The sequence below is a fragment of the Numenius arquata genome, chromosome 3 (genome assembly GCF_964106895.1).
Source record: "Numenius arquata chromosome 3, bNumArq3.hap1.1, whole genome shotgun sequence".
NCBI classification, from domain to species: Eukaryota; Metazoa; Chordata; class Aves; order Charadriiformes; family Scolopacidae; genus Numenius; species Numenius arquata.
Window position 1 is genome coordinate 7,966,938 of NC_133578.1, and position 26,588 is coordinate 7,993,525.

The following is a 26,588-nucleotide window of genomic DNA, read 5'->3' on the forward strand; positions in this document are numbered from 1 at the left end:
CCCCCAAAAAAGTCAGTTCGCTGCTATATCCAGGCGACCGAGCTGTCGCATTGGCTTCGAGAGCACAAGAACGTTCACACCTGGCATCTCTTCTGGAGAGCAAACCGCCCTGGGCAGAGCCAGGGCACCCGCGCTGCCAGGCAGATCCAATGGATGCTAGTGGTTTAACTGGGAGAATGATCCTTTTTTTTTTTTTAAACCCCCACAGAGCTGAAAAAACCAGAACGAGTATCTTCCAATTTGGTAACTAATGACAAGTCCAATGCACAGAATCAATGGTAACTATTTTATTGTGGGAATATAAAGTTGGGGATCAATAGTTTTATTCTTACTGACTGTGAAGACTGCATTCACCTGTAAAAGAAATATGGCATCACACACAAGTACACTTTTTTGGGCTTCAGAACACGGGTATTATTCTGAAATGGTAATGGAAACAGTGACCCCTGTTTACTATTAAAATAAATTATGACTCTTTTTTTTAAAAAAAGATGATTTTTCCACAATGACAGTTATGAATTGCAGTTAAGTCACATTAATCTACATAACCATTATTAACAGCTCTGTGTCTATTTTACTGCGTCAAGCCAATAAACATTTAAATGCACTTCACATCAAAAGATTATGTAAACTTTTATTTTAATTCCTTTTTCCTTCAGAAAAAAACTAGGGACGTTTCCGAGGTCTGGCCGTACCGAGCGAGCAGAGGCCTCCCCCGTTTCCTGCCTCTGGTAATACTGTCCGGGGACGGCCCCGCGTGGTACCGGATACCTTCTCTAGCCAAGTGTCCCTTTTTAAGCGGCTTCCAATAAGGCCTACAGTTTAAAGATAAACAAGACAAAGTGCCATCTTTGTTTGGACAACTGATGGGACTCTGGCAAGATAAAATAAAGTTATGTGTATTCTGTTAATACTTACAAGCAGCTCCAATCCTGAGTATTTATGGTATATCTAAACATACAAAAATGTATGTACATTTTTCTCCACTTTCTTGTAAACAGTTGTCAGCATACTGTTTTTAATCCCTTTATCTTTGAGACATGCAAATCATACATACAGTATAAATACACAAGAAAACAATGACACTCATTCCAAAACTACGCAACGGAAAGTTGTGGCTGCAGTATTCAAAATTATAAATAATCAATGCTCGAGGCATCCTATACACCTAAAAGCGGACGTTCATTCTACTGTTCTTAGCTGCAGTTGTAGAAATACTGAGATTTTTTTTTTTTTTTTGCACCTTCCATGCTATTACAGTATTTATAACACTATCGTATGTGGAGATAAAGACTTGTTTACTATACCTCTTCTTTTCAGAGTGAAGGAGAAAGCAGCACTTACATAGACTGAAACCACGGCAGCAACAGCTGGGGTTGCTACTGCTCTAGTAGGAAGTTTTCCATTCTAACAATTCTTAAATTAAAAAAAAAAAAAAAAAAAAAAGAGAAGGTAAAGAAAAACAACCTAAGAATCGACTACGTGTTCATTCCTTGGGCACTTAACAGCGAATCCAGCATGTCGAATGTGTCTTTGTAGTCCATATGCTGGCTGTTTGTACTGTACTGGTGATTGGCATCAGGACCGTTCTCCACTGGTTTCTTGTCCAGTTTCACGAGGGTGCTGAGATGTCCGTAGCCCACCTGGTATGTGACAGGGGGAGGAGGGGGTAAGGGAAGGTTAAAAACAGAGTTGTGAGAGGATACATACTGCTTAACAGAGGAAGAACTAGATGAACTACCTGAACTTTTGGAACTTTTGCTCATTTTGGAGTGGTGGTTGTGAGAAGCATCGTTGCTGTGCAACTTCTTCCTCGAAGAGCCGGAACTAGAGGAATTGCCGTCACTGCTCAGGCCAACGGGACTCCTCAGAACAGTCGGGGTCACTCCGTCAGTGCTATGTTTACTGCCGCCACTACTGCTCCCTCCGCTGTGGGAATGGGAGTGCTTGTGCCCCAGACTGTGGTGGCGATTTAAAGAGTGTTCTTTGTGTTTTTCCTTATGCTCTTTGCTAACGTGGGGACTGGAATGTTTACTTTTCCCGCTACCCTCGTCCGACGAGCTATGCCTTTCCGAGGAAGAAACCTTGATTTTCATTTTCAGCTCCTCCTTGCTGGCACCCTTCTCTGTGGGTGGGATGGGTATACGGAGTTTGAGCGAGCCACCCTTTTCTTTCTTATCAGACAAGTGTTTTTCAGGCTTCTCCGCGTTTCCAATGGGAATTTTCATTTTGATAGGAGACGTAACAGACGAGCTGCCGGCCGTCTGTGGCTGCATGTGTTTTTTATGCTGCTGTTCGCCCGGGGTTGCTACGTAGTGTTCTCTCACGTCCAGTTCCAGGGTTTCTAGTTTGCGCTTCTCTCTGTATTTATCCAAAGACATTTTTTGAGGAATTATTACAGGAGCAGCGACCTGTCCGTGGTGTTTGTTTCCTGACTTATGAGGGTATTCTTGTTTGACAGCAGAATGCTCAGCGAGTTTGTCAGGTCTGTGATGTACCCCAGAGTGCAACTGGACGGACGTCCCTGCCTGGAAGTTCATGTTGTACTGACCGGCAGGTAAAGCCTCCTGTTTTTGAGAGTAAATTTGTTCTGTCCTCGTTTGTTCTTGATGCTGAGGCCATTCCTGGTGCGATGCCAAACTGTATGAGGTACTTGGCATTCCCGTCGCTAGTATTGCCAAATTTTCAGGTGCATGACTGTCTGGAACAGAAATACTTCCTGAGGTCAGAGGTACCGGTGCAGGAAACGATGTTGATGGTTTTTGGAAACTTGTGTTTGCGGCTACTCCACTAACTGTATCCACCAAAATGGAATTCTGGACCAAAGATGAACCAAGAAGCGAGTTCTCGGATACCTGTCCATCCCCTTTAGGTTTCTTAGCAGCCTGATTAGCCTAAGCAAAAAGGAAAGAAGTGAGAAAATACACAGCTTAGAACAACTTGTGCGACGCGTTCCCATTTAGCTGACAGGTGAGGATAAGAGCTGACTCAAGGTTTCACCCCCTCCCAACCCAGCTGCAGGAATAAAGAGCAAATAAGATATAAGTAAACTTTTTCCCTTGGTTCACAATTCTCCTAGAAGTTCACCTCTTTTTGCTAGACACTGTTAGAGGAAAATTTCTTACCCGCCAATTTCTAATTCTCTTGAGCCTGCTAGGCGTTTTCTCCAGTATCTGCAGAAACTCATGAGTTAGCTCTGGGTAGAAAAAAAACCAAAGCCGTTTCTTACATCTGATTCTGTAATAAGCAGGTTAAACTTTAAGCATTTTTCTAGACTAACAGTATAGAGCTTTTGCAGTAGTGACTACAGGCCGCACGTGATTCCAATTCAAATTTAATAAAGAATTTTGACAGACAAGTGTTGAACAAAAAAAAGCCACAGTATTTCACTCTGACAGACTTCTGACCGCTACATGCATTCGGAAAAACAAGTCTGAATTTAAGATTTTATTTTCCCTCTTGCAAAATCTGGATTCGTTACACCAAAAAATTTCTAGAGAGATCTGTACAAACAGCAGCTCCTAAAAGAACGTATTTGCCACTGAGCTTGGGCATTCCCTGTATGAAGTTAAGTTTCCTTTAAAGTGTAAATTTATAAGTCACTCTTTTCAGTCATTCCACCGAATTTCAGGAACAACCAACAACAGCTCTGAATAAAATATGAGCCATCAGACCCTTTAAACAATAGTTTTTGATTAATTTGTGTTGGAGGGAAAGTAGCTGGCTGTGTTAAAAACAAAGATCCTTCCAATTAGCATGTCCACAAGGAAACCTAGGTCTCTCTGCCCTTCAGCTGCAGATAAAAATACTTTCCACTGAAATTTAATTTTACTCACAAGCTTAAAATAATTAGGAACAGTCAGAATTTGAATGCAAAAGTCGATCTCTTGCAGGTCTGGAAGAACTGGCTTCTCCGGAACTCCACAAGGGAGTTAGAAACTAAGCTGCTCCTCAGCACAAAACTGCATCAGCACTTTGGTCTGAGCCCATTACACACAGCAGCTCCACCAATGCTTGAAGAATGAAGAGCTCGCAGAATCTCGTGGGATTTTAAAAATTAAAATGATGCAATGACCAAACACACAAAACCAACGGCCAGATGAGAAGGAAGGCAGGGTGGTATTTGAACCTACAGACCCAACTTAAAGAAGCCTACTAAGACAGAGACATTTCAACTTGCTCACTCTGGTTCTGCGCTTCACCTGATGTCTACTCAAGTTTCCACTTTCAAAAAAAAATAATAAATATTGCCATTAAGAAATAAAAGCCCAGCAGAGGAGAAGAGCAGGCCGTGGGGAGCTGGGCTGGGCCATGCCAAGCCTGGAGGCCTCTACCACTACTCCAAACCAAATGTCTCACTCTACGACTAACAGCAAAGTCCAATACACGGATTTGAAAGCCCCGGAAGCCACCCCCTCCCCTGCAGTAGCACACGTAGGCCTAAAATTCAGACTCCGCTCTAATAAGTACTATTTAGAAAGACAGTAAACTTCTAGGTATATGGCCTTCTAGGTATGGGCTTTCTTCCGAAAAGAAGCCATTTAACAAAATATTTTACAGGGGTTTGAGGTATCATAAGCTACACCAAATTGGTAACATAGAACTACCTGGACAGATACGGGAATTTTATGTATAGGCTTGAGAACGGTTGTCTCAGTGACAGGGGAGCCATGAGCTTGGACCAGGACCGCATGGATTTCCACTGGGGGATCTCCACCTTTTTCCTGGTTCCGGACAGCATTTAAAATCAAGATTCTAACCTGCACCTACAAAAGGGACTTGAGTGCCCCAGCCCACAGGATGAAGTGAGAAGGGTCTCAAAACTAAGTTTATCTTCCAAAGTTCTCCCCTCTCCTATACCTTTCTCTCAGCCGAGCATCCGGCACGTGAAGTCAGTGAGACTTATTTTAGGCTTAAAGTTATGCTCTTACTACACTATGCTCCCGTTTTTACATTAAGAAACCCTTGAATTTCGAAGTGTGTTAAAGGCAGTGTTACTTACCATCTAGCAATTCTAGAGTAACTGAAGGATCTACATATTCCCACCAGTGTTTTCCATCAGTCGATACTGGAATCTCCCAGTTGGACCACTTGCAGGCCAAGTGAATGCACACACATGCTATCACCGTGGGCTTGTACTGAAGACAGAATGTAGTAAGGTGAAGACTGTTGCACAAATTTCGTAATGAGGAACCAAAGGAAATCAAACATGTAAAACAGAAAACCCAAACAAATCAACCATTAACACACAGAATAAGGTAACTTGTCAAGCAACAGCAGTTAAACATTAGATCATGGAGCATTTGTCTGATTAAGTCTGTAAGATCTCACTGCCTTCAGAAAACAAAGGGCAGGGCATTTATCTAGTAGAAAAGTTTAACTTGCTTTTGCTAGAAAAAGCGTGATGAACAGTAAATAAATTTATTCTACTGTACTTAAAAGAAAGTAGTCTAATATGGTCAATTAAAATGTTACAGTAAAAAGCACACAGCTCTGAACGAGACGCTTAGACGAAGGTACGCAATAGCTGCTCAGAGGCCAAGTGAACGACTCGTGGGCTTTAGCTCTCACTAGGCCAGGCTCTGTGATATTTGGGAACTCGCCTTCAGGTCCCAGGTGGGAGCAGCACAGAGATAATGGTTCAGTTTCACCACTTCATCACAGCTTTTTCTTAGCAGCTGTTTCCAATACAGTACCCTGCCCATCACGGAGCCACCAAGAAATACTTATTTGGAAGAATTCCAATAACCAGCAGGTAATTGCTTATAAACTATCTACACTTAATGGAATCCTATTAAATAATGCTCAAAGTCGTTTTGCAAGAAGTAAATCGAAGTCACTAAGAAATCAAGACCAAAGTCTGTTTTCAAATTCCATCTTTCTACAGCAGGCTACGTATACACAACCCCCATTTGGACTCCTATAACTTTAAATGTATGCAAGTACTTAAGTTTTATAAAACTATATATAAAGATTAAAGAGCTGTTTCTAAAAGGAAGAACATTGGACTACTATTAGTCTATCTGAAAAGAAAAATCAGCTAGTTGAAAAGCTCTTAGGCCCACTACAATTTTATAAGTTAAGATTGGATCAATATATTTAAAATTAAGAGAAAACTGCCATTAACTACAAGTGTAAACTAGAAATAGTTTTGTACTTACCAAGATGCTCGAATTTCTAGGTTAAGTTTAGCTCTTTGTAATCTTTAGCTGCTATTCAGGCTACCAATTTTAGACTTATGCACTCACAATCGAGAAAATGTCATCAGAAAGCACCACTACACTTCTCATTGTGCATTTAACCCCTTTGTGCCGTCAGGCCCTTGTACAATACACCGCACTGCACACAGGAAGGAACCACCACTGTAGATGGCCCAGTCTCCTGTTGCAACAAGGGTAAGACACATGGAGGGGGCCCTGCAGTAAAGGAAGCTATAGTGTGCTACAACAGTGCAACAAAGAGGTTCAGGATAACAACCTGTTGGTAGCCATGAAATAGGATGTCTGTGCCAAATCCTTGCTTGCTGTAAGAAAAGAAAAAGGGAGAGATTAGGTATCTGCGCTAACCGGTCATTCCACAACGAAAGCAGTTTTACCTTCCAAAAGCACCACCTGGTCTTTCCACGGAACTGATGTGAAATTAGCTAACTGGCCTTTAAAATAATCTTTTCCATGATACAGAGGAGCCAGTTACATTCAGTAACTGGAGATGGACCAGTCATTCCGTTCCCTGACCCTCCTGCTGTACAACCCATGGGACAGTTTCCCTTTGCTTATCCACCCGCAGACGCTCTCCTGGGAATGCCTCCTTCCCCACCCTCGCCCGCAGAGGGTCCCTGGCACAGCCCTGGACTGCGGAGAGGCAGGCAGTGAAAGCCAATTCATAGCACAGCGCGAGTTCTGCTCTGGGAGAGGAGCACGGGAGGACAGCTGGAGAACACCCTCCCACCCCCAGCACCACCCCAAAACCAGCCAGAGCTCTCTCCCAGCGCCCTGCAACACAGCAAGCCCCCAGGATAGAAGGTTAAAAAAAAAAAAAAAAACCCAAAAAACTTTAACAAGTTTTCTGCTCCCTCTAATCAAGAGGGACTCATAACATTTTGTTCCGTGTTTGTTAAACCTATGGCAAAGCTTCAATAGGAAATAAACAACTTCATTTTAGTCACAGTCAGGAACAACACCCCCCCTCCCCACCGCCCCCAAGACTGCCACTTGCCAGACATGAAAAGCTGCCAATTTAGGCTGTTACAGCCATCCAGCGCTGACCCCTGGCAGTGAAACCCCAACTCCTCACTCGAGTAAGAGAACTTACTGTCACATGCATACAATGGAATAGCTGGGCACAATGCTTTTAACTGAAGATTGAATGCAGCCTTCATTGAATTCTTACTTTGACACTATCACTTGAAACCAGTGCTACCTGCAGAAAGTGTATTGTTTAATTTTATGTCAAAGGGAATATTGTTAAACTTCTATTTTAATAATAAGCTTTCCATAAAGTTTAAGAAAGACTGCAATGGCTTTTAAGATTTAATTTTTAAACAGCATATTAGAGATGGGATTTAACTCGACTTCTAATGATTGCCAAGGAGTACAGATCAGATTTGTCTTTATGTTACACAGCCGGGCAGTGCCGTGATCCGAGAAGAATGTGGAAGTAGGAAGGTAACAGGATCCCTTCCTACACACTAATTCTACTAATCCATAATAATCAAAAGGTGAACTGACAATGTGACAGTGTTACACTATAATAATTTAGTTTGCAAGCAGTAATGGTTAAGTGCGTGCCACACAACCATGGAGTTCAACCTTCTCCTCTCCCTCCCATCAAAAAAAAAAAAAGTAAGGCTATAGTAACAAAAAAGTGAAATGAGACCATCATAACAAAACAAAATACAGAGTGGTTCAATAAGACTGAAATGGATGTCTTCATTTTTCATCAAAGTAACGTTTAAAGGATCTTCAATGGTTTCTATATTCTGTACAGTTACAACATGTTTGAATTAAGGGAGCAGACCAAGAAGCATCTCTACTCTCACTGAAATGCCCCATTGGAACAAGGAAGAAAAGTAGATGCCAGAAAACTTCTATTTAACATCAGCTTCAAAGTTGAGTAAATCAAATCACATACCTGGAAGAAAAGAATCACATCTTGAAACACACATTTTAGCCTCAATCAGAGATTAATGTGCTAAATACCTTACCTATACTACAAGCAGGATGATACTGCTTCAACTTATTTACAGCTGAATAATCATCATTGCCAAAACCACCAAGAAATTTCAGCTCACAGCTAAAGCCTATGCTCACACGAGGCACAATTGAAAACATCTGTCCCAAAATCTTCTCTTACATTTAGGACAGCTTTGGTTTAGTAGAATCCATCGCTAAAATTAAAGCTAACAAATTCTGGTTCCTATACTTCGGGGTGTTATTTCCTTTATTATGGAAATTGCATCTCCGAATTAAAATAATCTTGAAGGAGAGGTTAAAAGCAGCCAGCAGAGCTTCTCTGTTATAACTCACAAGTTGCAGGACTGATGACTGATGCCAGCCATTAACCATCAGTGTTATATTTTATCATTCAGGAGTGATTTAAAACACCCTGTCTCACTGCTGCAGAAGCAACAATAAGGCAGGGGATTACTAAAGTAGCAATCAAGATTCTGGAATAGGACTTGTTGACCGATACACCTTCCAAGAGGCTTTCTTCCAAGAAATTCCCAAGTGGAAACAAAAATGCTTTTTACTGGGCACAGCCACACAGTTCAGCTGGTGCAATTCCAAGAAATCTGAGTCTTTTCTTCAGCACTAGGTGATCCTGAGATAATTGTGAAAACACGATTGCCCAGCCACCCTTAGGAGAGGGGTAGGTGGCTACGCCTGGGACCCTGACAATATATGTAAGCATTCCCCGGAAAAAGGAGACTGCAGATAAGTCAGACAACATCAGAAGAGAGAAACTGTGCTGAAGTCCTCCTGGGCAAAAGGAAGAAAGCCACAGGCTCTGACTGGAGGTGTGGTGGTGAATGCCTGTGGATCTGGAAAGGACTGGAGGAGGCCATGGTGTAGGCGTTCCGGTCTGAGCAGTCCTGGCGGCTTTACTTTCCTGAAATTATCTAAACTTTGGGAATAGGCCTGCAAAAATGCCTGTTCAGAATGTGAAGGCCATCTGTAGCAATGATGGAGTGCAGATGGTGCTTAAGATCTTTCCACACCACTTAGGATACTAAGGTTTAAATTTCCCTCATCAGAATACCCTGTGAAAAAGCAGATTCATTCAGATTCATCTCCTCTTCTGCCGCCTTGCCTTTATCAGCCCAATTTAACCAATGGTAGCCGTGCACACAGATACTGTGGCATGTTTGAAGAATCTGACAGTGCAATTTCCACCAAAGATTAATAAGGATGTTCAAGATACCTGATAACCTGTAGAACAGCGAGACCAATCCCAGAAATCCTTGGGATCCAATCTTCAGTTCCAAAAGAAGGTTGTGTAACCAACACAGAAAAAGGAATGACTGAAGGCTTCCCAAGATGGACATGAGGATACAGATTCCTCCACTTCAAGTTCCACCAGAAGCAGGCTGGGAACAGACTGATTTTGCACCAGAGCTTAAGAGGACCATGGCATGATTCTAGGGCAGTTTCACTGCTGATAATTCAACCAGCATTCAAGCCAGTAAGGCAGTTTGACACCAGGAACAGTTTTTGGTGTTGTTTTTTCTTTTCTTTTTTTCCCTTTTTCCTTTTCTTCTCTCTTCAGTTCTGGAGCATCCTTGGAATGGGCACTGAAGCTTGCTGGCAGGCCTTCATAGATTCACTGCCTCCAGATTCCTTAGAGGACCTGTGGGATCCTAAGGAATGATGGTCCTGTCTCCTCTTCTCAGTCTCTTGACACTGAGGAAGAATGGTGCAGAAAAAAGACTGAGCCCACACCATTTCCCTTGTCTGCTATACTGACCAAACTGTAAAGGTGGAACAATTTCATCAACTCGCGAATCTTTGAAAACCAGAAGAAATAATTAGATACCTTATGCCTGAACACCATGAGTCATTATGCATCCATCCACTCACCCCTTAGCTACAATGATCTCTGTTGTCCAATACTGCCTTCAGAAAGGCTTTCGATCTTAAAGATGAGGAATGCAACCTTTTTTAAGTTGCACGTTGAAGCAATTATGTTTATTTACACCAATTCCCACTTACTAGTTCATCTTCAGCTTCCAGCAACTGATTCTGGTACGCCATTACAAGACTAGACAGTCTTCAACAAAAGATGTGGCTGAATCTTTTGAGCATCATCAACAGAACCTGTTTTGGTTTTTTTTTTTCCATTTTGTGTTTTTTAAGTGGGTAGCTTACAGATTGATACAGGTACCAGCAACAGCATAAAGCACATTACCCTGGATGTGAGACAACAAAAAGTGATCTGGAGAGTCAGCCATCCTCTTGGCCACTTAAGCTTAGCCAGCAAAAGTGCATCTTCTCACCCCATGGCAATTCAGTGCACAGTTGTTAAGCCAAAACCTTAAGTACACTTAAGCAGTCAGCCACATTGTATTCCTCCCTTCTCTCCCCAAACATACAGTTGGAGGTTTTAATCGTAACAGTCTTGGATAAGTTAATCACCTTTAATAAAAAAAAAAGGTATCGCTGCCTTCTGAAATAGTGCTTTTTGTCCAAGAAGACAGGCTACCAGAACTGAATGAAGCAACTTTGCATTTCTTTAACTTCTCAGACAATCCCTTTAGCACTAAAGGCTTAACACTGACAAGTCTTAGATACGTTCTGAAAGCTTTAGGTCTTGCTATCTTAAGTGTTGCACCTATTCACATTAGAACAACACACTGTCCAATAAATAAATGTTAAGAGATATAGAACTAGAATCAAACCACTGCATCTTTGAAGACATATCACCGTGCCCACAAGCCCATCTCTTCGTTTACTCAATACTTAAAGGTCATGTTCCACAGCAATTGTTTTCTACTCGCTTGACTTGCATGCATGACTACAGATTTCATGCTCAATGTTTTTAATTTATGGATTAATTTATTGTCCTGTTTTTTGTCTTTTAATACGAGGTACTCGAGTCTTGTGTTCACAGCCTACACCACCCCTAGGAGGGGCATATGCTGACAAGAATCCCATTTGCATACACACACACTGAGGAGCACACCTACTCCAGTGAGCAGGTTTCCAAGCATCTGATGTGTTATATTCACTTTGCACCAGCGCTTGAAAAACACAGGTTTTCAACCCTCACTGGAGTCTTCAGATGTCGAGACTTGGTATACTTTTAGAATTCTAAATATTTTGTCGAACTGAAAAAGCTGAACTGTCTTAGAGTGGTCTCTACCCTTGACTAAAGGATATAAAGTTTGTGTAGCAGCATGCCTTTCTTCTTGTAGGCCCGAGTCAAATACACTTGCTGATGTGCAAATCCTGTGTCTGTCACCCCTCCCCACAGCCCCAAACACCGAGCAGAAGTGCAGGGACTCACAAAACAGTGAAACACCTGCTTACACTTACACTGACCCAAAGCAAAACCCTAGAGAGCTGCTACTGCAGACTATTGAGACATCAGGTGCAATTAGACTTAGGCACCGAGTCACAATCAAATCCAGAAAGCAAAAAATCATTATCTTATAGCAAGAATGGCAACAAAAGCTACTTTATATGCAAATGAGTTACACAGAGCACCACTGGTACTGGGAATCAAACTCTGCAGACACTACACCAGGAAGCTACTTTAAAACGAGAGAGACACTTTTCCTTCAGAGAACAGCTTTAATTCTAGAGTGACTACAAAACAGATCGAGTTAACATGATTAAGTTGCACCTAACTTTCCTATATTTTATACAGAAAAAGAAATAACTTTGAAGCACTTAACTTTGCATTTTCCAGTACAGCAACAGCTAATGACTAAAGACTAACAACCATAGTCTAGTTGTTACCAAGCACTTTTTAATTAAAGAATATAAAGTGAAAAGCTTATTTTAGGTGCTTTTACAATTGATTCCTCATTTTTTCATCCTCCATCTTATAAGAGGATTTTCTTTTATTTTTTTTTTACAGCTCCAAAGGAAACCGATTTAAGAATTAAAGAAGGAGTGCCAAAATTCAACAAAAATTATTAAAAGAACAAACCAGGTCTGTAACTAGAGTCACATTTATGAGCTGCATCCAAGTTAGAGGAAATGATTGTTTAACAAAAGGTTTGGGGATCTGTGCTACCATCCAAAACAAGTAAGTACACCCTGCTCTAGAAAAAAGAATTAAGTCACATCTTGAAGTATTCGCATGTGATGGCAGACCTGTTATGCACCATCTTTATCCCTCAGTTCATTACCTAAAAAGATTCGCTAGGCAGAAAGCTAGCATTAGCCACCAACCAATACGCAGACTAAACTTTACTTGCGAAAACTACTTCAGAGTGAAAACAATCAACCCAGAACGATACTAAGTAGTTGGCTATTCAATTTTCAACTACTAATTGCTTCTGGCATTTAAGAAAACATGGAACAGACATTATTAAAATCAAAGCTAATAAGCAAGCAAAAAAATTCTGAAGGACAGAACTAAACTTCTTATTGAACTCTAAAGGTTAAGATCAAGCTTTTAGTAATTAGCTTTAAACAAACTCTTTGGATAACATAGTTGGTGAAGATTGTATTAGACAAATAACAGCACCTTCAAACATTACTAGAAATGTAAAAAAGGACTTACAGAAGCTGTTAAAAGTCACTGACCTCTCACTAATTGCGTACATTTCACAACATCTGTGTGCGGATGTTCAATGGTAATCTCAAAACCTGAAGAGTTAAAAATACATTTTAGAACTATACATTTTCATCTGCTAAATGAAAAACCAACCCCCTTTCCTCTCGCCAGACCTAAGATGCTTGCTAAACCTTTGTGCCGAAGATCAAGTAACACTATTTAACTGCCTTTTATTCTGCACTTTTTCATACATTGGAATGGTAGACGGTATAGCCATTTTGAGATCAATTAGTAAAACATTCCTTCAGTCATCTCAAGTCCTAAAAATACATATACTTGGGAAGTTGCTGAATTTTTAAAGTTGAACATATCTGAACAGTTTCTAGTACATAAGTCAGTAAAAGCTATATTACAGATACACTGAAATACACCTGCATGCACATGCACTATATTAATGTATTTCTGAGACTTAAGCATGTTGTGCCTATGAAATTACAATTAAGTCAATTTGTAGGTCACTCTTAAGAAACCTTTGTTTATGGTGCTATTTTAAGAATTAGGTCACTACTGTTAGCTTTTTTTTTTTAAACAATGTACTTGAAGTGATATTTAAGAATATCCGAGTAAATCTGTGTTCTCAAGCTTGCTAGCTGTAATTATCTCTATTTATGCTACTTTAAGGTCAGAAGAGTTTATCAGAACATTCCATTTCAAATTTTGGAATTACTTGAACCATTGATTGGTTACACTATGACTTGTGACATTCTGAGATAACCCTGCTCAATTATGTCATGTTCTTCTATTGAAAGGCAAAATAGGGAAGAGCACTTGGTATAAAGCTCTTCCCAGTCGCTTCAGAACACTTACACGGCTAATCTAGGACAACATGCTACCTTATATGAAGAAATATCAACGTAGTTAATACTTTGGAGAAAAATCTGTTGGAAAGGGTACACTTTTCTACCCTCAAACTGTCAGGAACATCTATTTCACAAGTATAGATAGGCCTTTTTTTCTCCAAAGCGAACACAACAGAACTGCTAATACAAAATTACATTCACAGGTCAGAAGTTGTACACAAAAATAGTAAAATTCTAGTGTACCAATAGCACATTAAAAATCCAGTTCCTTGGGTCCAATTACTTCTTCCTGGCAAGATGCCCACACAGGAGATATTTCGAAAGACATACCTAAAGTTTGAAGCATTATTGTTTCAAGTATAACCAGCTCTTGGGCTTGCTGAAGGTATGCCTGAAACAAATAAGTGAACAGGTCAAGACGTAGCTAGCTATTGCCTCAAAATTTTAATCATACACTTCCTATTCAAACCCTGATACTAGAAACATAAGTTTCTACCCAAGAAACCCACTGGTACCCACTACCCAAGCCAAGTAGAACTGACAACTCGCAACACTTCACTGTGGTAATACTTTCCTCTACCAGTACAAGCGTTACTGCAAATCCAGTTATACCAGCCTAAACTGTCTTTCACAGGAAGATTTACTTAGTCTGGATCTCATATAATCTATTCCAGAAAGCATTTTGGGGAAACGGAGGGAATGCTGTGAGAATTACAAAGGCTTGCTAGTGAAAATCAACTCAAATTTCTCAAGGCAGGTTATTAATTTTACAAGTACTTTAGAATACAGCTGGGGATACTCAGCTGGCCCCTGTTAAGCTACTTTAAGCTTGTGGGCTTAAATACACACACATATATATATATACACGTATACACACACCACTCCATGGGTCATTCCGAGAGCCAGGAGCACAGCAAAGGTGCTCAAATAGTTTTATACGTCAGCTAAGGTGCAGCAGGGTATAACTAGCTCAGCCTGACCTTCAAGCTGAACAACTCCAGTGCATTTCCACCATAATTCCTCCTACGTTTGGTTTCAGGAAGACTCATCTCAGGAAAGAAAGTGTGATCTATAAAGTAAGTGGAAGCTGTACAAACTTTGGGAAATGAAAGGAAGACCAATGCATAGCAGAGGCAGCAGCTGACAACTGTATCGCATCCTTTAAAACAGACTGTGGACACCGGTGCCCAGCCAGCTGCTGGTTGAGAAAGACACACACAGTGTCCTGAACTCTTCTCTGTGCAAACTATGTCACTTATGGAACCACGCCTGAAACCCCTTATTTAACACCTAGTCTTCTACTGTACATATAGAAGTCTTAAAAATAATGCAAGTTTAAGATGGTGCAACCTCTTCAAGTTTCACAACACAAATATTCAAGCCTTTAATATTATTTTAAATAGTTATATTAAATAGTACAAAAGATTTAAATGCTGTAAAAACAAAAGGTTTTTTTCTAGTATACAGACAGCAATAATCCAATCAAGAAAACTGAACACATCATTAGATGAAGCATCATCTGATTATCTTTAAAACCATGGCTTCCACCTACATCACTCTTTGTATCCAGTTGTGGCTCTTGAGGATGAAGACAGGCATGTGCCACTTTAATAACATGTTCAAGTTTCCGTGGTTGTTCTTCCACTTTTGCAGCCAAAAACAATGCCGTAGGAGATATTATCTGAAGAAGAAAAACATATATGTATTTTTTTAACTTTTTACAAGTAGGACGTGAATTTTTATGGAGAGTCTAAACTGCTAATTAGAAAAGGTTTAAGAAGTCAGATTTGTTTGGGGGCTTTGGGTTTTTTTTGCTGTTGTTTTTTGTTTTTAAACAGTTCTGAAATCATGCAAGGCAACAAAAATAACCAGTCATGCTTTATTTTATAACTGATGTAATCCTCTCAGCAGCACCAGGAAGGAGTAGCATAAATGCTAAGTTACATTTGTGAGATGTCTGAGAGTCAAACTAATTCTAGTTCACCATAAAAAGACTAGATTTGGTCCAGAAGATTTAGTCATATTAGAACAGGCTGTTTCAAGTTAAATATACTTCGTGAGAAAGTTCATCCCATTTCTTGCCCAGTAGTGAGCCATTACACCATCTTTTCAGCAGAAGTCAAAACAGCTCTGCTAACATTTGGTTCTCCTAAAAAGCAAGAAACTTTGCAGAGAACTTTAAGGAAAACAGCTTGTTATATAAATATAGGTTGTATAAGTGAAAGCTTACTCTTAGAAACTTCACTATATACCCAGCAGCGAACAAAGCGCAAGGATTTACAATACAGCAGTGACATCAAATGTTAGTAAAGACTACAAATTACATTTAAAGATAATTTTAATAAAACTCCTGGTGTCATAAGCTGGCAGCAAAGCACCCGCTCACAGTTGAGGATCACCCAGGAGTTAGCTATGAAGTAGAGTTTTAATGCCTAGCTGTCAGCTAGAAGGACTGATACATCTGTATACAGAACGTGGCTAAACATAAATGATTTAGCAGGGTCCTCTTTGTATGCAAAAGTCACCCACGTAAAACAGGAATTAAAGTGACAGTAGAAATCTTCACGTAGACATGAGCAGATTAAATTGGTTAAGATTAAGCCAGTATAAAGCGTTTATTCAGAGACTGAAATAGCTGCTTGAGTATTTAATTAATGCATGGTGCAAGCAGTGCAGGTATTGGATTTCTCATTCAGTGCTCAAGTAGAAGTAGACCCAATGAACTGAACAGCAGCCCTACTTCCCCCCTAAAGTGAGGTTTGCTTTCCTTTTTCCAGCAAGCAGCCCTTTGTTATGTCACAATGAAACATTTGGTGTAAGTAGTTGCAATATATGAAAAACGGCAACAAACTAATTTGACTTGGACATTTAAATGATCACCCATTACATTTCAGGAGCTTCAAAGGAGCACTTTTTGCCCCCTTAAATCACTTTGAAGTGTCCACTTGGATCTTAAAGTATAACTTAGAAGTTGGCAGACTTGAGGAAAACCGACACCCTGGGAAGGTGATACCCTTTGACAAAGGGAAATGTGCCGTGAAGAAATCTATTCTAAAAAAACCCAAACCACCCAAAACAAGACACAGGGAGCAAATTCTTCTACAATGAAGACTGAAAAACTACTTTCTTCTTAAGAACATTGTAACTTAAGCCTTACAAATGACTGAAATAAAAACCCGAAGTCAGGTGTTGCTGAACAAGGCCATATTAACGCTGTCATTTAAGACTTCTGATGATTTTTGAGAAATCCCTACTCATTTTGGTTGAAGTAATGATTTGAAATTCCGGAATAAATTCCCTTTTCTAGGGACACACTACTTGAAACATGTCTTGCTTAAGCTGGGAGATAAACTTTTAAACACTAAATATGAAGGAAAGACACCGTGGAGCTCAGGAAGATGGAGCAGCAACAGCTTTGACATGCCAGAAGACGTACGGCAGCACACACATATATAACCCAACATACACATGCCATATAAAGGTATTTTATAGCACAAACTGTGCTCCAGCCCAGTAATGCAGGAACTCAGGCAAATATCTCTCATCTACAGTTGTTTCATCCATATAACCCCTGTGGTAATCCCTCCCCAGGGTACTTCAACGATTTAGGGCAGGCAGAACTGAGGAAGGTGTCTGGGGCTTGTACCTTCTACACCAGGGCCAACCCAAGAGGAAGCATTACATTCTCAGATCTAATCTCGAGCTTTTGGGAAAAGTTAAGATTAGCAGGGAACGGGAAGCCAGAGAAACATAAATGACAGAGAAAAAAGGAAACGGGGAATGTTGAAGAATCAACAGAGTTATGAAGAAGCATCTTAGACAACAAGACATCTGACAGAAACGAGGACACATTAATAGAATCATAGAACTGTCTAGGTTGGAAGGGACCTTTAAGATCATCTAGATCAACCATCAAGGACGTGAGGACACCAGAGACTAGAACTGCCTCAATTTTTACTCAGGAAAAAGGATATGATGAGGTAGACCATGATGGATTGAAAACTAAAACTCAACATAGTGAAGTCACTGAGGGAGCAAAGTGAAGTCATGACATGTATGGAATCAGAAATAGAATGGATGATGGGAAGAAGCTTTAATAGAACGTAGAAGATCCTTTCCATCTCCCTAGGATCACACAATTCCACACCCCCCCCCTTTTTTTTTTTTTTAAATTTAAAACAAGCCAAGCAGATAGTGGGCTGAAGAAGAACAAAAGCAACTGCCCTGTGAGCAATGAACTGTTGCTTCCTGCTCTTCTCCTCCTCTCTAGCCCTACCATCCCAACTGAGCATCACACTTACCCCCAAGAACCTGCATTCAGGCCTTACAGTTTTGCTAGCTTTGTGTGCAAGTTTAATCCAAAGACATCCTAAAACAAGGTCTGTTTCCACACAGTTTGTGGGTAGTTAAGACATAATTTTCACAATTTACCTTTCTGAAAAAAATCAACTTCCAACAATTACCCTAGCTGAAAATATTTACATTTCACAGAGACATTCTTCAAACCAAGTCACCAATAACCGCACAATTAAACCATCAGAAAATTCTCACTGTTATTCTATATTTGGCTACACTGAAGTTTTATTTCATTCCAAAAAAGCACCTCCTTTATCAGGCTGACTTCAGGATATTTTCTAATTTACTGAAACAGATCAGTTCTGGCCAAGAAATCTCTATACAACTCCTGATCTCCAAGATGTTACATAAAACACAGTTCTGGAGACTGAGTAACTGACATTTAACTCTGGTTAAAAAATAAAACAAAATAATAATAATAAAAAAAAAAAATCTATGTGCACCCCAATTATCTATTTCCTTAGAAAAAGAACTGTTGGCTTCTGGCCAAAGAACTTCATGTCTTTATCTTGGTTCTCATTCCTAGTTTAGAGTAGGTCAGTATTTTTGTCTCCTTTGGTATTTATTCAGGAAAATAGACATCCTAATAAAATTTTAGCCTTGGCATGCAAGCTCGTCTTCAGTGAAGACGACACGCCCTGCTAAGCATACAACTGGCAAAGTTACTCAAACGCTTTCATTCATTTCCAATTCTCAAAAATGACAGAAAAAGCAAAGTAGAACAAAAAGGCAAAATTAAAGACACAGACTAGACACAGCTGTGAGCTTCCTATATATAAACATCTTCATTTGAGATAAGATAAATGAAATAATTTTAAGGCATTATCTACCACGCACCCAAAATAGTCTTTAAGACTTTGAGAAATATCTTCAGAAGAACACACGATTTACGAAATTAAACCCCATTTTTGTACCAGCTGAGAACCTCAAAAACCAAGTCCCACTGAAATAGAAAAACCAAGAGCCTTATTACAACAGTCCAAGAGCATTATACAGCAAGTTTTATTGGTAAATGTGGTACAAGTCCTTTTTCACTTAAAAAGCACAAGACACATTGTAAAACCAGTGTTGTTACAACAAAGGCATTTGGAATAATCTCAGGCTACATCTGCAGCTTGCACACACTTTTCTGAGAACTCCCTCTCCCTTTTAATGCCAACATTAGTATGTTTTTACACTTGATACAAATTAGCTTAAGATGTTAAGTGGTTCCAGTCTATCATAGAGGTTTTTCTAATGTGAACACAGAGTTGCAACTTTTTTTATTATAACCAGGAGCTCACACTGCATAAAAACAGCAAATATGTTAAATTGCAAGATTAAAAACAGAACTGAAGTGCCCAAAACAGCCTCACTAAAGCTTGTTGCGTACTGTGAAAACTTTAAGAACTTTGCGTAACTGCAAAGTCAACTGTTTAATACTGCAATGTAGGCAGGGCACAAGAGACAGGAAGGGAATCTAGAGGATGTGAAACAAAACAACCCCTCCATCCAACTCACCTACCTTGCACTTCAGGGAAAAAATTCCTCCTGTAGCCTTCTTTAGGCACTTATACCAAGTTCAACTGCATGTCACACACAAAAAAAACCCAACTTGACATCAAGTATATTTTCAGCTGGTTGTCTGGTATTCCACATGGCATTTCTATGGATATATTTTAAAATACACCGACCATTTGGATGCCTTACCTCTCATTTCCAGCATACCAAGGATTTTTCCCCCTTCTCTGTTCTTCAAATCACAGTGTACTGAAGAATAAGCCTCTAACAGAGGTATTTGCTATATAATATCAAACACACCAAGTACTAGAGAAGCAGTATTTCCAGAAGAATTTTAATTTTCAAGATATTTTGAAGTCTAACAGTCCGGCTAGTATTTCCTATAAAAAGCCAGCAAGTTTTCTCTCCGCCCTGATATTAGCACCGACTAACTTTACACCCAGCAAACCAAAGTTACTATGCCCTGGTCAAAAGTAATGTAGAAAGAATAATTTGTACTACTGCCGAGGAGGTTCGTAGTAGTTCCTGAAATGTCATTTGCATAATTAGGGAAAATTAGCAGTCAGGGCATGCAATTCTGCTTACCAGAATTGGTAAAGCAAGTTTCCTGCCTATTACTGGAGCACAGCAACCTTGCAAGGTCTTAACCTGCTTGGATTGCCATCTCAAAACTTCAATACAGTCTTCTTCGCACCTAAATGTATGTATTTTGCAGATAATCCACCGCAATTCAAAAGTGACTTGCTAGCCCACTGTAACTTCCTAAAAACAGGGATATTTGGTCATTAGAGCAGTAAGTGTAACGCATTCAAAATGAATCAAGACAACATTAACTGGTATATGCCACACCTGTAGCTCTACAGATGGAAGATACTGTTGGAAATTGTTCCCTATTCACAGCTGACTCAAAATCTTGAAAGCCTGTAAAATTGTTTAGCAGAAACTTCTATTGAAGGAAACAAGAATCAGGACAACAGCTATTCAGTAAACAAGCTTCCACAAGAAGACCTGTTTATTAACAATGAAGCACATGTGACTTGTATGTAAGACATACATCCATATTTGTATAACCCAGCAGTTATACATGGTAATAAACACACAGGTGTTTATTACTTGACTAAAAACATTAACCTACCAATAAAACAAGAAAACAAAGGCTACATTTTTTTCAGCTGGAGACCATAAGGCATCCTGACTAATGGCCATCTAATTTTCTAGCCCCAGCCTTCAGATTCCTTCTTGCCATGGATAAACATCACTCCACACACACAACAAAGAAACATATTTTCTTTGTTTCAAAGAAACACAAAAGAAAGATATTCCCCATGTAGTGTAGAAAATTTTAGCTAGGTCTTATCTGCAAGACTGCCAGTACCTTACTGTTTAATTTCTAAGGGCTAGTTTCTTCTTGCAGTGGATGAATAGTTACATTTTTTAGCTTGCCAAGTACTCTGGAGATTTGATATTAAGTATTTATTACAGTCCTCAGCTTTTGTTTTCCCTACAGAGAACCTGCCAGATGGTTTGGGAGTATTTTAAAAGTGACTCATATTCATTTTGAGACCACCCTCTTTACCCTGTAGGAAAATAAGAAAATGCATTTGCCCATCAGTACACACCCAAAGCCGCTGTCTGGCCTTACACTCGTTAAGAACTACAGAAAATACTTCAGCAGGAATTAGTATGACCGACTGCTCACTTGCAGTGCACTTGCCTTTAACTTTTATTTGAATGCTATTACCTGAGAATTAATTTAACAATACACTTTGCCCCTCCTGAAATAGTTGCAGTTTGCAGGGTGTTCAGCCCCTACGTAGCTTACTTGTGAATTTTAAGATTCATAAATATGACTTAAGGTGTGGTTTTCATAACAAGGGCACTATATAGACAAATACTACTGTGCTTCCAGTTCCAAGCAACTGGCATTTTCCAGTGTCCGGTGAAAACCCAAACACAGCAGCTAAAGCTTCTTGCTACCTAAATCTATCCTAGATTACCAGGTGACAGTACACACAGTAATCTAGCCGGTGATGTAGATAACACCAACCCCAGTTACAGCAGCTCTACACAGAGTGACCTCTCCATTCCAAGCAGCTCTGCCAAGTTTATCAAGTCTGCAAACCATCCACAGTCACAGAAAACTCTGGATGCCTCACCAGCTCCTCTTCCACTGGCTACAAGTTACTGCTACATGGAGGGGAGAAAGAATGGTAGGGATTGGATGTAGCCTTTGGAGATCATCTAGTTCAACTCCCTGCCAAAGCAGGGTCACCCAGAGCAGGCTGGACAGGAACGCATCCAGGAGGAGTATCTCCAGAGAAGGAGACCCCACACCTCTCTGGGCAGCCTGATCCAGTGCTACCCTCAATGTAAATAAGTTTTTCCCCGTGTTGAGATGGAACTTCCTGTGTCCCAGCTTGTGTCCATTGTCCCTTGTCCTGTCACTGGGCACCACTGAGAAGAGCCTGACCCCATCCTCTTGACACCCACCCTTTAGATATTTGTAAGCACTGATGAGATCCCCTCTCAGTCTTCTCTTCTCCAGGCTAAATAGACCCAGGTCTCTCAGCCTTTCCTCATAAGAGACGTGCTCTATTCCCCAATCATCTTCATAACCTCTGCTGGACTCTTTCCAGTAGTTCCCTGTCCTTCTTAAATTGAGGAGGCCCAGAACAGGACAAAGATGGAACAACTGTTTTACTGCCTTCACTCGATATATTACAGAAACACTTTCAAAGAGCATAATCCACCACAAAGCCTGCTGGAACTTGATTCCCATGTGTGCTATTCTTGCTCTATAACTAGAAAACTGGTTTAGGGCAGTACATTTTGTCTTATATGTATATCCATTCAATACACAGCTCTCTGTCACTACACAAACAAAACCTACGTTATATATTTCTTCCCATTAAAGTGTTTCAGGCTTATGCACACTTAGCTCAGGTTGTACTTAAAACGCTTTGCTTTTATTATATAAACAGCTGTAACACCGCAGTTTTGGTAACAACTTTGCTGGAAGTCTGAATTTATTTAATTAAATACACTTCTGAAAAGTACCTACAAACTAATATGTAACTCCTGCTGAATAAACCAAATAAGACACTGATTTGCTCCGCCAACAATGATAAACAAATTCATGCCAGGGAAAAGAGTCGGCTGACACTGTAGCCCACGTGTACCTGCCCAAATTTCAGACAGCGCAAGGTTTGCAAGATTGTGCCCCTTGGCAGACCAAAGTCTGCTCTGGTCTACACCATAACATCTGCCACACACTCAAATCTGCTTTTTGTCATGAAAAGCCAAGATCTGAGAAAAATCACCTCACCAATCAGTAACATACCACCACCATTATTAACTATTCTTGCAAAGCCAGTATAAAATATTGATGCAAGTACTTTTTTTTTTTCTTTAATCATAAAAGTACCTAGAATATTACTGCTTTTCTAACTATTGCATCCAATACTGGACATAAAGGATTAAAATTTTCAGGATGGGATCTCCAGTTCCACACCTATTAGAAAATCCCTCAGTTACAGACAGTATTTTTACAGAATTCAGTTCATATTCTGTACTCAGATTCAGGGTAGCAGAATCGTTCATTAGTTGAAACAAGAGCCAGCACCTTCTCATCAGATTTAAAGCTTTTTCTTGTCTAATACGAATTATCATCAAGCTACTTAAGACTAAACTAGTTAAATGAATTTACACTGTTTTTAAAGAACAGATACATAATCCATATGGATACTCGCACAACCATGCTATAATTGTCAGACACACCACGCTAGCACCACCACTGACTTCATTAAGAAAAACGTGTGCTCCTACACATCAGCCTTTCAAACTACAGCACATAAGCACCAGCCACATTCCAAACATCTAAATGCATTCTTCACACATCTGAAATGTGTCTGCTGATGGTGCCTGTTTGTTTTAATTTTGAAGGCAGAAGATAAAATCTAATTGCCACTAGTTAAAATAATTCAAAGTTGAAAAGAAGTACCATTATTGCTTCTAAGCCACTGGTGAGAAGCTAGAATTCCTGTAAACAGACCAAAATTTATGATCCAGCAAAGTAATATAACACATTTCAGTTAGCGTGCCAAAATTATGAGCATATTATTACGCCATATAAAAACATACTTACATTTCGATTAAATTTCGTGAAGGAATGATGCATATAAAACCTGTGCATGTAAACAATTGCCGTATTTATCGTAAGCTGAGATCTGGAAAAATTAAATTAAGGAAAGGCTGCATATTCAGAAAATTGCTTGCCAAGAACCGAAAAGGGACGTTACTGTCTTCGGTAGGGGATTTGAGGTTTTAGTCTTACTCTGATTTTTTTTTTTTTTTTTTAAATACTGAAGTAATGGGTAACGAGGAGATGCCCGCTTCAAGGAAAACGGGTCTGTAAGCAACTGGGATCACTTTAAAAGTGTCTAAACCCGCAGCTATGGATACAAAAGGCGGCTGGAGGTAGAGTCGCCTCAGGTCTCCGACCTAGCCTCGGAGACCTGAGGCGACTCTACCTCCAGCCCGAGAGCCCCTTTCTCCCTCACACGCCGACAAAGGCGGCGAAGCGGGGGCTTGGCCAGGCTCCTCCTCCCATTTTGTGCCTCAAGGCCACGGCTCCATCCCCCCGAGAGGGAGCGGGAAGAGTCCCGGGGAGGCTTCACACACCGGGGAGAAGGGGGGGGAAGAAGGCGATCCCGCCGCCCCCGCCGCCTCACCTCCCTTCAGCCCCGTCCCCGCCAACCCCGCAAGGCCCCCCGCCGGGATACACGTTGAGGCGCTGGCCCATATCTTGAATGAGGTTGGCGGCCTGCTGCCGGTACGAGAGCTCCTTGTCGGCCTCCACGCCGCAGCGACGGGATGGGGTGTTCTCCAGCTGGTCACGGCTGAAGAACCAGCGCGACGCCGTCGAGGAGCCGCCGCCGCCGCCCCGCGCTGAGGTGCCCGCGCCTGAGCCCGCCGCCGCCATGACACTTCCTCCCCCTCCCTCCTCCGCCGCCGCCGCCGCCGCCGCCACCGCCCCCCCGTCCTCCATCCCAGCTCTCGCGAGAACTCCCCGGCCTCCCGCCTATGCGCTCTGAACCATAGAGTCCGGCCTCCGCGCAGCAAGAGCGGCGGCCCAAGGCGGGTGGGGGAAGGGTCACGTGGCCTGCCGCGGGCGGCCATAGAGGGAAGTGAACTGCCGCGCCTCAGAGGGTAGCTCTGGAATTACGGAAGTGACGTCTCCGCCGCCTTCCTCTTCACTGGCTGGCGGCAGGGCGCTGATTGGCTGGGGGTGGCGCGGCGTGGATAAGCTCTCCCGTGGCGCGCGGGTCGGTGGCCGTTGGTGCGCGCGGGGCAGGGGTTCCCTGAGGTGGCGGCGCTCCCTTAGTGGGGAGGGCAACGGCTCCTCGGGAAAGGGTGACGAGCTGAGGGGGTTTTCTTCGGCTGCGAGGGGAGACCCCATCCAGCAGCGGTGGGGAACGGAGTCGGGGTACGTGTCTCCGTCCCGGCTCTCTGAGGCGGCCTCTTGCCGGAGCGAGAGCTGTAGGGGAGCGGCGGCCGTCCCTCGCGGGGCTGCGCCGGCTCCAGTCGGGCCTCCCTAGGCCGAGGGGCGGTCGGTTGGGAATGCTGGTGGGGTAAATGGCCTCTTCGTGCCAGGCCGGAGAGTGGGCTGGTGCTGTGACCCTGCCCAGATACCGCAGGGCAAGGTTCGCACGATTCTGCCCCTTTGCAGACCAAGGTCTGCTCTGGGCTAGACAGTAACGCCTGTCACACTCTCAATCTGTTCACTTTATCATGAAAAGCCAACGTGTGTTTTGTTCCTTTGCTGGATCGTAAATTTTGGTCTGTTTACAGGAATTCTAGCTTCTCACCAGTGGCTTAGAAGCCATAATGGTACTTCTTTCCAACTCTGAATTATTTTAACTAGTGGCAATTAGATTTTATCTTCTGCTGTCGAAGTAAAAAAAAAAAAACACCAAAAACCAGGCACCATCAGCAGACACATTTCAGATGTATGAAGAATGCATTTAGCTGTTTGGAATGTGGCTGGTGCTTATGTGCTGTAGTTTGAAAGGCTGATGTGTTGGAAGTCAGTGGTGGTGCTAGCGTGGTGTGTCTGACAACTATAGCGTGGTTATGTGTGTATCCATATGGATGATGTACCTGCTCTTAAAAAACAGTGTTTTAAGCAATCAAGTTATTTCGAAGGATCCCATGTATTGCCTCACAGGCAGCACCCAGTGGCATGAACAAGGTGGCAGAAGCTGCTGTAGGGAGATGGGGATATGCAGCCGGGGTGGGAAAGGATAACTTAAACTTGCCTTTCTGATTCTTGTAGATTTGAAATAAGTTGCTCAAGCACAGTCTACTCCGCAACTCCATTTAAATCTATCTAAACACCTGCTGTAATGCAGTGTGTAGATAGTTCTCCTAGGGCGCTCAGATACAGAAGACAGGGAAAACTTAAGTGCTTTATGTACTCAGTTACTGATTTTCAGCAGTAGCTTGAGATTACTTGGATTACTGGATTTCTACCTTTAAAAGGTAGAAAGAGGTACTTTTTTAAAGTTCTGATCATCATGGGTCAAAATGAGAGCCCTAAGCACTCTTCTCGTGTTTAGTCGTACACCACTAGCACTCTACAGTGGTTTTGTTCACCTAAAATTATGTTACAGCTAGTTCTTTTACAACTTCAGTGCAAATTTTCTACAAGCAGTTGTAATGTTATAATTGTAATTTTATAACTGGCTGCAGCAGAACACCAATTAAATACAGAGACATAATGCAGCACGGACAGCCATGCATTACTTGCCTGACCTTCCCAACTCTAAACCATCTGTAAGATTTTGCATGTGCAGAGGAAATTTAACTACAAAGGCTTCTGTTATAATTAGGAGCTGATCTTTGCCTTCATATTTTTGTGCTTTTAACAATCTTAAAAGTGCAATGTTTTACCTTATTTTTTAAATCACTATGTAAAACTCACGGAGTTTGGGTGTTCAACTTTTTTTTTTTTTATTCCTTCAGTAATGGTGGAAGACTATTAACAATGTTCTCGTCTGCCTGTAATTAGGATTTTACATTAGCTTTGTTAGTGAAAAAAAAGGGAAGATTATATATATATCCATGTCTTAAAAATCTTAATGCGTTGAG

The 26,588-nt window shown here is 41.2% G+C and overlaps 1 protein-coding gene across 2 annotated transcripts; it reads right to left on the bottom strand.

Annotated features, from left to right (window-relative positions):
• Window positions 1–1,239: 1,239 nt before the first annotated feature.
• On the bottom strand, window positions 1,240–24,445 carry CCNT2 (cyclin T2). Of its 2 annotated transcripts, XM_074145084.1 has the most exons (10): window positions 24,221–24,445; window positions 23,584–23,665; window positions 15,136–15,264; window positions 13,914–13,974; window positions 12,753–12,815; window positions 6,478–6,523; window positions 5,003–5,166; window positions 3,126–3,196; window positions 1,742–2,894; window positions 1,240–1,643 (listed from the first exon to the last, which is right to left on the bottom strand). In XM_074145084.1, exons 1-10 carry the CDS (start codon window positions 24,418–24,420, stop codon window positions 1,579–1,581), a joined length of 2,034 nt encoding a protein of 677 aa, XP_074001185.1. In that variant the 5' UTR covers window positions 24,421–24,445; the 3' UTR covers window positions 1,240–1,578. The 2 variants fall into 2 exon arrangements, with proteins under 2 accessions (XP_074001185.1, XP_074001184.1); XM_074145083.1 differs by having other exon boundaries at window positions 1,246–2,894.
• Window positions 24,446–26,588: the final 2,143 nt, after the last annotated feature.

Bases quoted from the DNA above. Each gene is read 5' to 3' on its own strand.
- CCNT2 (XM_074145083.1), bottom strand. From the start codon at position 24,420: ATGGCGGCGGCGGGCTCAGGCGCGGGCACCTCAGCGCGGGGCGGCGGC. The intron at 15,265-23,583 runs GTAAGTATGTTT...TTTCTTCTTCAG, and splicing joins TCACGAAATTTAATCGAAAT to ATAATATCTCCTACGGCATT. The intron at 2,895-3,125 runs GTAAGAAATTTT...CTTTTTGCTTAG, and splicing joins AGAGAATTAGAAATTGGCGG to GCTAATCAGGCTGCTAAGAA.